The sequence below is a fragment of the Mytilus galloprovincialis genome, chromosome 1 (assembly GCF_965363235.1).
Source record: "Mytilus galloprovincialis chromosome 1, xbMytGall1.hap1.1, whole genome shotgun sequence".
NCBI classification, from domain to species: domain Eukaryota; kingdom Metazoa; phylum Mollusca; class Bivalvia; order Mytilida; family Mytilidae; genus Mytilus; species Mytilus galloprovincialis.
Window position 1 is genome coordinate 80,366,343 of NC_134838.1, and position 13,282 is coordinate 80,379,624.

At 32.4% G+C, this 13,282-nt stretch overlaps 1 protein-coding gene across 1 annotated transcript; it reads left to right on the forward strand.

The window, feature by feature from the left end:
• The first annotated feature begins 11,502 nt into the window (after positions 1-11,502).
• LOC143046348 (GTP-binding protein Di-Ras2-like) lies at positions 11,503-12,785 on the forward strand. Its single transcript, XM_076219508.1, has one exon. It carries the CDS (start codon positions 11,718-11,720, stop codon positions 12,534-12,536), a length of 819 nt encoding a protein of 272 aa, XP_076075623.1. The 5' UTR covers positions 11,503-11,717; the 3' UTR covers positions 12,537-12,785.
• Positions 12,786-13,282: the final 497 nt, after the last annotated feature.

Genomic DNA, 13,282 nt, shown 5'->3' on the forward strand with positions numbered 1-13,282 from the left:
GAGAACCACTGAATGGAATGACACCAAACATAGCATAACTGTTCCTTATGAGATGCTGACCAAGTGTTGTTACTTTGTAGCCGATCCATCATCCAAGAGGGCCGCCAGCTGAGGACTGAGTTTAACATGGGACCCTATGGGAAATACATATAACTGTCTTCTTTTAGAGAACCACTGAATGGATTGAAACCAAGCATAGCATGAATGCTCCTTCTGAGATGCTGACCAAGTGTTGTTACTTTTTCGCCGATCCATCATCCAAGATGGCCGCCAGCGGGGGACTTAGTTTAACATGGGAACTTATAGGAAATACATACAAATGTCTCCTTTTAGAGAACCACAAAAAGAATGAAACCAAACATAGCATGAATGTTCCTTATGAGGTGCTGAACAAGTGTTGTTACTTTGTAGCCGATCCATCATCTAAGGTGGCTGCCAGAGGGGGGACTTAGTTTAACATAGGACCCTTTGGGAAATACATACAAATGTCCTCATTTAGAGAACCACTGAATGGAATGACACCAAACATAGCATAACTGTTCCTTATGAGATGCTGACCAAGTGTTGTTACTTTGTAGCCGATCCATCATCCAAGATGGCCGCCAGCTAAGGACTTAGTTTAACATGGGACCCTATGGGAAATACATATAACTGTCTTCTTTTAGAGAACCACTGAATGGATTGAAACCAAGCATAGCATGAATGCTCCTTCTGAGATGTGCTGACCAAGTGTTGCTACTTTGTAGCCGATCCATCATCCAAGATGGCCGCCATCGGGGGACCTAGTTTAACATGGGAACTTATAGGAAATACATACAAATGTCTCCTTTTAGAGAACCACAGAATAGAATGAAACCAAACATAGCATGAATGTTCCTTATGAGGTGCTGAACAAGTGTTGTTACTTTGTAGTCGATCCATCATCCAAGATGGCCGCCAGCGGGGTGGGGGACTTAGTTTAACATAGGACCCTGTGGGAAATACATACAAATGTCTTCTTTTAGAGAACCACTGAATGGATTGAAACTAAACATAGCATGAATGCTCCTTATGAGATGCTGACCAAGTGTTGTTACTTTGTAGCCGATCCATCATCCAAGATGGTCGCCAGGGGGGACTTAGTTTAACATAGGACCCTATGGGAAATACATACAAATGTCTTTTTTAAGAGAACCACCAAATGGAATGAAACCAAACATGGCATGAATGTTCCTTATGAGATGCTGATCAAGTGTTGTTACTTTGTAGCCGATCCATCATTCAAGATGACCGCCAGCGGGGGGACTCTGTTAAACACAGCACCCTAGGGGAAACACATACAAATGTCTTCTTTTAGAAAAGCACTGAATGGAATGAAATCAAACATAGCATGTATGTTCCTTATGAGGTGCTGACCAAGTGTTGTTACTTTGTACCCGATCCATTATCCAAGATGGCCGCCAGACGGGGATCTTAGTTTAACATGGGAACTTATAGGAAATACATACAAATGTCTTCTTTTAGAGAACTACTGAATGAAATGAAACCAAATATTACAATATTAAACCAAATTTGGCCTATAACATCATTATAAATATTTGTTACAATTTTTTACATTTTTTTTATATTTTTCAAAATCCCAAAAAGAATCAGGTGAGCGACACAGGCTCTTGAGAGCCTCTAGTTTTGTATTGCTATGAGTTACAATTTATGACAAAAATCAGCAAAGACCCATCGAAACAACATCGGATACACAAATTTAATATATATACTTTTAGATATTTGGATGATATTTTGGCTCTCAATAATGACGACTTCAGTATGTCTAATAAAGAAATTTATCCGTTGAACTTACTTTAAATAAAGATAATATTAACAATGACCACTGCCCTTTCCTCGATCTTGATATCTATATCATTAACGGAAAGCTTAATACTAAAATATATGATAAAAGAGATGATTTTTCATTTCCTATCGTTAATTATCCATTTTTAGATGGTGACGTTCCCTTGTCACCATCTTACATTGTTTATATATCTCAACTTGTATGATTCGCTCGTGTATGTAACAATGTTTTAGATTTTAACGAGAGAAATTTACGTATTACCGAAAAATTATTACACTAGGGTTTTCGATATCACAAACTAGTCAAAACATTTACTAAATTTTATCATCGGTATAAGGACATCATTCGTAAATAAAGCTCAACATGAAGACTTCTTATACGTTCAGGTATTCCACATCCAATTTTTTATGGAAATATTCTTTATAAAGCACAAAAATGTCAGTATTCACCTCAGAAGCTAACAAAACTTTTAAATAGACTTATTAGAAAGGGATATAGTTACGATACTGTTGTCAGGTCATTAAAGATTGCATATTTCGGCGTTAATATTGATTCACTTATAGGGTCTTTGCATCGGAACTAAACACCTTTATTTAAAAACCAGTTGTTGGCATGACACGGGTTATGTTTTTCTCATATATGTTATGATGGTATGATACTAAAGCCCTAACAGGAAGGATTGTGCCTGATATTCATATGATGGAGACATAATCTTTCAATCAGTTTAGTTGAAGTCTTGAGCTGGCATGTCAGTTAACTGCTAGTAGTCTGTTGTTATTTATTTATTTATTATTGTCATTTTGTTTATTTTCTTTGGCTACATCTTCTGACATCAGACTCGAACTTCTCTTGAACTGAATTTTAATGTGCGTAATGGTATGCGTTTACTTTTCTCATTGGCTAGAGATATAGGGGGAGGGTTGAGATCTCATAAACATGTTTAAGCCCGCCGCATTTTTGCGCCTGTCCCAATTCAGGAGCCTTTAGCCTTTGTTAGTGTTTGATTTTAGTTTCTTGTGTACAATTTGGAGTTTAGTATGGCGTTCATTATCACTGAACTAGTATACATATTTGTTTAGGGGCCAGCTGAAGGACGCCTCCGGGTGCGTGAATTTCTTGCTGCATTGAAGACCTTATGGTGACCTTCTGCTGTTGTCTGTTCTATGGTCGGGTTGTTGTCTCTTTGAAACATTCCCCATTTCCATTCTCAAATTTAAATGAACTAAAATTAAAATGTTTACATCTTTTTTTATCCATTTTAGAATTTTATTTTTATCAAAATTTCCGGTTAAGATTTGACTAAATACCAATATCCCGATATCGTCCGATAAAAATGCGAGATATCGCATTCTTTTTTATGGCGATGTTATTTACAAAGCCCATAGATTTTGATACAGTCCATGTAAATTAATTCATCCTTTGAATAAACTTACTATTCAAGGTTATCAATTTAAAACATTGTAGTAAAATTTCAAAATATTGTTTTATAGGTATTGACATACATGTAGTTTTGGTTTCTTTTCTCATACAGATCAAACATAGCTAAATACAGAATGCATTATATATGATCCTATAAACTGTTGGTACTGTTTAATTTCTTTATGTTCGCATTGTACGAGGTCATGCGTTTATGACTGTTATGACGTATTTACACTAAATCTGTTGGATGTGTAATGAGTAATTATACTTTAGTTTTGGAGAATATAATGTATTCATTAGTTGTAAATGAACTAGCTTTCAATAACTTCGAGAACTCTTATGTTGGTCCTTGTGTCTTTTGTTTTCGTTAACTTAAATAAAAAAAAGTGTGTGTCTCGTACCGATTTTTTAGTGACGCTTATTGTTACTGTTTGTTTACCGTTTATTCTTTTACTTTGCTGTAAAACAACTGTCCCAGATTTTTCTGTGTGTGATGTCCCATTTCAGTAGCCTGTAGTTCAGTGATTGTCGTTGTTTCATGTCTTTCGTAATTCTTTTACGTAAATTGTTTTATTATAAATTAAGGCGTTGGTTTTCTTAATTAAATTGTTTCCATTTTTTTATGTCGGGATCTTTTATGGCCGACTATGAGTTATTGTTTTTTCTCATTACTGAAGGTTGTACTGTTGCCTATAATTGCTTACACCAACTTGATATGAACTTTGGTGTAATATTTCTCATTGGAAATCATACCACATATCCTTTTTTTAATATTATCTATCAAGTCTTATAATTATACCAAGGTTCATCGTCTTAACATTATGGCATTAACCTCTCACAGTATAATATATATATATATATATATATATATATATATATATATATATATATATATATATATATATATATATGTATATGCAGTCAGAAAAAAATGTCTTGAACTAATGATTAAATGTTAATATTAACAAAAGAAAGCGGTGGGTGAACATCAATTCGACAGATATTCTAAGTCATGATACACAATTATAAGACATCTGCCAGTCAATATATTGTCTTAAATCATATGCAGGTCCAAGTTTATTGGCTTCGAGTTCAATATTGTGTGCATTACTTAAGCCGGTAATTTTGTTCGTTTGAATTGTTAAACATTTGTCATTTTTGGGCCTTTTATAGCTGACAATGCGGATTGGGTTTTGCTCATAGTTGAAGGTTGTATGGTGACATGTGATAGTTGTTGATGTTGATATCTGTGTCTTTTGGTTATTTGTGGAGATCGAGTTGTCTCATCGGCAATCATACCACATTTTCTCATTTTTATATCATATTTTTCATGTACCAATGCAATCTACCAAGGTGTCAATGAAAAAAGTAATAGATGTATTATAATGACATTTATAATTTAATTCAACAATTTAACAAAACTGCAGTTAGAAAAAAATATAATTTGGTAAAAGCTTAAAACATCCTTGACAAGACGTTGGAGAGGTAACAAATTCAGAAACATAAGAGCGTAATACCTTCTGTTGTGATCGGCAAAGCTGCAACCGTACAATATAACGCCGTAAAATAGTAAAACTAGAACCTTACCTTTAAAAATGTATCCTTTAAATAGTGCCAACTCAAAAGTACTGGATACTATTTATTGGCAGTTGGTAGTTCAAGAGCAACCGTTACGGTACCAATCAAGTGAAAATAAATGATTTCCACGCTAACAACACACATTTTAAAACAAACCTTCAGACTATATGCTTAAGTCAAAGAAAGAAGTGCGTAATATACCAAAAGTGTTTTGAAACTCATTAGTCGAGAAGGAACTGACGAAACCATGTCAAAAGATGAAAAACGACGAAAAGGCAAACAGCAGTCTTCACAACATTATTTATAACATAGAAATGTAATGAAGTGAACAACGCGAACCCTTCCAAAACAAGAAACGATACCAGGTACACCCGAAAGGTAGGCAGATCCCACTCAACATGTGGCAACTGTAGTGTTGCTTGTAAGAGTACACGTTTGGTGTACAATAAAGTGGAAAGCAAAACATAACTCATAAGTCAAAAAGGGCCTAATCGGAAGAGCAAATACCGCCTATAGTCAACTTTTTTTTAAGGAGTTGAAAAGCTTTGTCTAAATGACATAGTTTTGTCATAGCCGGTGTTACATAAAATTAAACACAAAAAAGCATGACAATCACTGCTTACAAAGGAACATCCTGCATTGGAGATAAACAAAATAATCCTTAGGTGCAAATATGAATTAAGTTTTTATTAAATATACAATAAATCATTGTGGAAAGAATAAGGAGACGGAGTATGAACATAAAAATTATCAGGGCCAGTGTATGTAGGGGGAGGGTGCAGGGGATAACTATATATATTAAAAAAACACGAACGGTGGTGTTGACAAATAATAGAACATCAAATTGTATGTAACAGTTATTACTTGATTTTGCATTGTTTTTTCATATTTCATAAGGATTTCGGGGAAAAGTGAAAATAACAAAATACCGAATTACCAGGAAACTTCTAAACGTAAAGTTCCAAAGTAAATAGCCAAATCAAAAGCTCAAACACTTCAAACGAAGGGATAACAGTTGTCATATACTTGAATAGATACCATGAATGTTTTCATTTAGACAAAATTTATTTAAAAACACTTGTTGGTCATTCACTGTTCAAATTTTTAGGTTTTTTTTACATTGAGTTTATAACATTACTTTAACCAACTAAATGTATCTCATTTTTCTTCTTCTAAAAAAAAGGGATTTTATTTCTTTAATTTTTATAATCAATGATATTTCTTTTATGGGGTAAGTTTTGCCAGCAAAGGCTATAATTTGATATGTGGCCACAGACCACAATTAATTCCTCTATCAGTTCTTTATAACGTTTTGTATCATTAAAAAAATTGCACCATGCACTTTTGTCAAAATTTTTGTGTGTGTAATGTATAGCCCTAGTCCAAATATATATCCAAAATTCAGAAAGATTGAAACAATCACTTTTATAAATTTAGCCAATACACATCCATACCCCTATTGACAAGTCAAGAGATGTTCCGAAAACTGTAAATATGACCTTTTTGCACTTGGCCTAATCACTCATTCCATATCAAAATCAGTTTAAATACAACATCCAAAAATTTATTTCACCTCTCTTCTTTCATTTCCACCCAAAAAAATCGAAGAAATGAGTGAGGAAAGGAAAGGAAAAAAAAAGGAAAAATACACTCTAATTAAAAGGAACAAGCAGGGTCATTAATTGTGGTCTTTGGCCATGTTTAGTTTGGGTAAAGTGCTGTAACATTTATGCTAAAAATTTGTTACGTTCGGGCTAATTACAATATAATAATAATGTGTTATGATTGGCAATTAGACATATCCACCAGAGACCTAATGATAGCAACTATAATAGGTCATCGCATGGCCTTTAACAATTAGCACAACCCATATAGCATAGCAGGCATTCAAGGGAAACTTCGCAAAAAAATCAAAAATTGATATTAATATGTCCATTCTGTATAAAAATGCTCAAGTTCATAGATATTAAAGTTTTATTCTGCTAGATAAGAGATCACCATCGATTTTAAATTTAGAGTATCAATTCTCTGCGTTCGGCCATTTTGTCATCTCCTCCAATTGGCCACAGACCACAATTAATTCCTCTATTAGTTCTTTATAACTTTTTGTCTCATTAAAAAATTGCACTTAATCTTTTTGTCAAATTTTTTGTGTGTGTGATGTATAGTACTAGTCCAAAAACATATCCAAAATTTAGAAAGATTGCTCTGATGTAACTTACAAATTTAGCCTATACACATCCATACCCCTATGGACGAGTCAAGAGATGTTCCGAAAACTGTAAATATTACCTTTTTGCACTTGACCTAATCACTCTTTCCATATTAAAATCAGTTAAAATACCTTCAACAAAAAGTTATTTCACCTCTCTTCTTTCATTTCCACCCCATAAAAACTAAGAAATGAATGAAAAAGGCAAAGAAAAAAAAATAAAGAAAAAATACACTCTAATTAAAGGGAACTAACGAAAAGTAGGGTCATTAATTGTGGTCTTAGGCCAATTACTGAGAAACCACGATATGTCTATAAACCACAAAGGACCAAAACTACAGTAACCTGATGTAGTCGTAATTGCGTGTCGATATCTTGTCAAGCGTACGGTTGTTTTATCCGACTAACTAACTTGATACGAAAAATGTATTTGTTTTTAAATAACCATGGTCTGTTATTTTTAAACTGTTAACATTGGAATAAGTTAAAAAGTCAAAGATCAAATCATAAATAAGTGTTCTGTGAAAATTGTTTTCGAAAATCTAATAATTTTTTTATGTAATAAAATTTATTAATTAAACTCGGATACTTCCCTCATCTGATCACCAGCAGGGCTTGAGAGATTACTCCAAAGGGTATTGTGAGGGGTGTGAGGTGACACGTTTTATATTATTTTTATTTAGTAATGGCAATGTTGCTGCTATAGTTGCCAAAACCTGCAACAATATTTTATTAAGAAGAAATAGTATTTTATTTCACTAGTTCTTAATGAAACAAATGTTTTACTATCATTTAGTAAAAATGTATATTGTGAACTTTAATTATAAATTGTAAAGATATGTTTATATGTATATAATACAATGTATATCTTAAAAGTCTCTCATAAATCTTTTTAAGATTGGTACATGCAATGCAAATGTTTTAATGTTTTAAATCTATGTATGTGAATCTCATTTTATGTTTGTATGTGGTGAGACTATAATAAAATATTGAATCTGAATCTGAATCACGTCAATGTATTCAAGCGATTTCCTGTCGGGCTAGCAAGTTCATGCATCGTTTCACTTCTGAGGGTATTGATCAGTGTACACGGCCGATAACTAATAATTTTCCATTTTGAACTATCAGGTGTATATTATACATCGATGTCTTGCGTGTCCGAAAGTGATATAATATACTAGTCATTTCTAAACTCATACGCTTGTTTATAAATAACATTTCTGGTGTAAAGAATATTATTTTTAAAAATATAAATAATACCCCAAAAAAAAAGATTTGATGAAATAAAAATCTATTTACATATTTTTTCCAAGGGTAAATTTGGGGAAATGTTATATATATACTCGTTGTCAATAGTAAAGGACAGATTGGAACATACCAGAAATATTTATTTTAAAAAATGTACGCACTTGTCGACCATTCGTTTATACGCCTGGATAAAAAGTTACGGAACTATAGCGCAATTTAAAATGTATACATGTATACATTGAACATAAGAAAGAAGCAAACATTTTGTGTAAATTGGGGTTAAAGTTTTGTAAATAGACTAGTCCACGTATGCCAACAGTATGTAATCATCGAATGTCGATAGACTATAATTGTATACCAAAATAAGAAGAAGAATTTGATTTATAAATACAGGTCGATATATAATTTGCTTTTGTTGTCCATTCGTTTTTGATGCGTTTTGTTATTTGATTTTGCCATGTGATTATGGACTTTCCGAATTGATTTTCCTCTGAGTTCAGTATTTTTGTGATTTTGCTTTTTGTTCATCGAAGTTATGGACATAGTAAAATCACAGATTTATATATCAATTAGATTGTTCTCAAATAAAGGAAGAAATTCGTCATCATCACAATTGTTCCGACATGCATGTAATATTGTATGCAACTGGACGTACACTAATAATCCCCAATTGCAAGGGATGTGAATATTTTCCAGGAAAACTATTGAGTATCAAAATTTCAAATCAATTCCGGGATTTATTTTCTTTCTTGATATTCAATGACGAAATGGTACATTGTAGATGCAAAACAATCAAAAGGAGAAAACTAAGATTGCAATATGGTAACTCATCAAAGTGTGCATTTTACTCAAAAGTTAAGGATTATATTTGTATAAATGAAAATATACAGAAACGGTCATATAACCTTAGATATGATTTTTTTAAACCATAAGCTAGCTATAGAACAAGGTAGACATGAAAATCAACCAAGGGAAAATAGGTTGTGTAAAATTTGTAATACAAATGAAATAGAAGATGAATTCCATTTTGTACTATAGTTTGTCCAATTTTTTACCATTATTGTGTCAAAGTAATTGTTACAGAGACACATTAATTAGTCTTTTAAGAAAAGAAAATTTAATTACTTTGAAAAATCTGTATTTTTGAAAAAAGCTAAATGCTGTAGAGAAGAAGTTTTGTATCTATGACTTAATGAAAATGAATATACTTGATAAATAAATAAATTGATTACTGTAACAAATACAAGTTTATTAAAACATTTTGAAAATTAATAAATATATATATATATATATATATAAACAATACATGTTATTATTAAACTGTTACTGTAGTTGATATCATATTGTGAATTTATAAGTGTACCGTGGTCTGGAGGCCTGTTTTTGTACAATAAACTTGATTTGATTTGATTTGAGTAAACTAACGGTCTGATTTATGTACAAAACAATTCACGAAAAACAAATATGCAATTCTACACTTGGCTAATCCTTATATGTAAAGGCAATTACATGTAATATATCTACATGTACCATGATCTCATTTTAATTATATTTAATCTGATATGAAATCAATGACAATCTACTTATAGTCGGTTTCGATCCATAGTATTCTGACTGTATAAATTGAAGAAAGACTATTCGCTCCTTTAATTTTAACGGCCGCAGTCCTTTTGCGCCAATTACTGGTTTTCAGGGGTATCATTTGCGCCAATTATTTTTTCAAAATGTATCATTTGCGCCAATAATCGGAACTCAATTGCGCCAATTTACCTGTACACATAGCAATCATAAATATTAAGGGTTAATATTTGTTTTTGGCTTGAAAAGTATCATATGATCATATGATTGGAGATATTTCACCATGATGATGAGCATCAGGAGAAAAATTACTTGAAATGCAGTAGGCAGTCCATGTACAGAGAGAGAAGAAAACTTATTGCTTTGCTGAATATTTAATACAAGATATGCCAAAAGAGAAGAAGATATAAGCTTTTGCTGATTATGTTTTAGCCACATACGTTGATGACACAGTGCTTTGCTCCCACCATCCGTATTGGCGCAATCGTATGTTTTATTTTTGGCGCAAATGATACCATGTAATTTTAAAACAGTTGGCGCAAACGTGGCATTGGAGAAAAAAAGCTGTGGCGCAAAAGGACGCATTTTTAGCGCAAATGGATCTCTCCCATTTTAACAGAACACCCAAACAAACAAACACCATCCTTAATTATATTAAACATATCAGCAATAACACGGGATAAACGGATTAACAGGTGCTAAATAGAAATTACAGCAGATTAAATGAGTAATTAGTGTTCAACACCATTTTTTCCAAACTGTCAGAAAGAATAGAATATCAAATGAATAGAATAATAGTATTTCAGTCATTTGTCAAAGATTGTGACACTTAATCCGTGTAAAACACAAAGTTCAGAATAATAAAATGTAAAATGAAATATATGCCAAAAATGAGAATAGAGTATAAAACAATTGAAATATTAAAATGTTGTTAACAAACTTATATCACACTTCAATGTCCAAATAGACCGGTCATATACGCTTCAGTATTCCAAACAATCTTTGTTTCCGTTCATGACGGGGACTGGAGTGGAATTTTTAGCAAAGCAATTCTATATACTCTATATTGTTTTTAATTAAGGGTCTAGAAAGGGTAATTATAATAGAAAATAATGGGTCAACACAAATTTAAAAAAAGTATAGAGAATAATATGGTGCTTTGAAAACAAAAAAATAAAAGATAAAAATTAGTCAAAACAAAAAGAAAGGAAAGAGAATCATAGTTTAAAAAGTAACATCAAACTGAAATGAGGACCCCCTTCCCCTCCCGACCCTTTTAAGATCCTTGTGTTTCAAAATAATTTCTACTGTGTATATACTTACTCAAGTTGCTCAAATCTATTTAATGCACAGCCTTCCCAGTTGAGTAGGTTATGCAAAAATGCAAGCTTGTGCCATGAAAATGCAATGCTGAGGTTTTTCTATAACACGACTGAAGGTTCAAAAATGATAGAATTACGGTGAAAAATAAAACAAAACAAAACAAAACAAAAAAGTTATAGTAATAGGGAAATCATTTTGTTGTTGTTTATGATCATATATAACAAACCTCATACAAAGTTATGTGATTATAGTAGGAAGTTATGTTTAACGTTTCTAAGAGATAATCATACCATCAAAATGATATTAATACTCTTCCCAGTCAAATTCTCAATCTAATCTATATCAACAATTGATAATTTGATCTTTTCATGACGTAAGATCTATAAAACCATGTGACTCTACAGCATAAAATCAACAGTAACTGCTATAAGAATCAATACATCGCGATTCCATTGATATCCGTCCTTAACAGTCGCAGCAATTATTGAGTGTTTACTTCTGATGCAATGAACCAAACCAACGTGTAACATCAACATGAATGAAAGACCGAAAGTAGCTTTTCTTGGTGCGGGTGGTGTTGGTAAATCGTCAATTCTTCAAAGATTTATGTTTGGAACTTTTCAGGAAAGTTACATCGAAACAGTTGAGGAGATATATTCCTATCAATTTAATGAGAGCGGTAAGCGCCTTAATATTAATCTTTTAGACACTGCTGGAAATATTCAATTTCCCGCCATGAGACAATTGTACATTTCAAAAGCACAAGCTTTTGTTCTTGTTTATTCTATCAAAGATGAAGCGTCTTTCAGTGAAGTTAAAACACTTTGGGAACGGATTAAACAAGTTCGACCAAATATTTTGGACATTCCGTGTGTTATCATAGGAAATAATTTGGACCAAGAAAACGATCGACAAGTCGAAACATTTGATGCATTGAATTGGGCGTGTAGTGAGAATCTTGGAGGATGTTTCGTAGAAACATCAGCAAAAGAGAACAAAGGAATACAAGAAGCTTTTTCACTTCTTCTTGAACAATTTTTAACCAGACGTCACGAAGATAAAGGACCGTTAAAACTGCGTTCGTTAAGTCTCCATAAACTGCATTTGGAAATCGATGTTCCAGTATTGTTCCACAAACATAGTGATAAGTCAAAAGGATTACAGAAAGCAACCTTAAGAGGAAAATCATGTACAGCTTTACGGCAAAGTGCGTGCATGGGAAATAATCAGATTAATAAGACTGAGGTCATGGATAAGTGTAGTGACATGGACGGGAAATTGAAACGTAGTCGCACTGATGGTGTTCTAGAGATATGCAAGTCTCAGGGAAGGCGAAAACTTCATTTGTTTTAAAAATCAATCTGAAAAGTAATTTCCTGCGACGTGGAATTTAATATGACACATTCATGAGAATTTTACGGTGAAATTACTTTAACATTTCGAACAATGAATGCATTTGTGGGAAACAAACTATAACTTAATTGTATGGTCAGAACTTATTGCTATTGATAAATGTTTATGGCTGAATTAAGTTTTATCTGCAACTTGAGGGGTTTTATGCGTTATAATTGTTGATACATGAATTAAATGATGGTGATACTTTTCGTATTGTTTTATTGAAATTCCTGTTTAAAAAACAAGAAATATACTTAGACTGTTCATAAATACTTTGAATTCCTTCAAAACAAATGCTATGTTATCCTCTTTCCTTTTGCAATTCTATGAGGACTTTTGTGTATAGTCCGGCTCACTTTACAAATCCTTGACTTAATTAACTAATTGTGATTAAAAATTAAGTGTTAAATTTTGACTTGCCATTGAAAAATTGAAAATACAACAAAGCTGCAGGCGATTTAAAAAAAAAACACCCTAAGCGTAGATATATTTCACAAAGATTGAAAATACTTCTCTTTTAAGTTTTTAGAAAAATATGCACGATAACTGTTGCTAGAAATACATGTAATATATTCGCATTGAGGAAATTATTGTTTTAGTTTTCAATAAACCATTTCTTTTTGCGTCTGTCACTCATCTTCTTTTGTTTATCTTATAGTAGTAGTAGAACGGCATGTTCCATATCAACAGATTGAATACTTAAT

Coding starts and splice junctions, on each gene's coding strand:
- LOC143046348 (XM_076219508.1), top strand. CDS start 11,718: ATGAATGAAAGACCGAAAGTAGCTTTTCTTGGTGCGGGTGGTGTTGGT.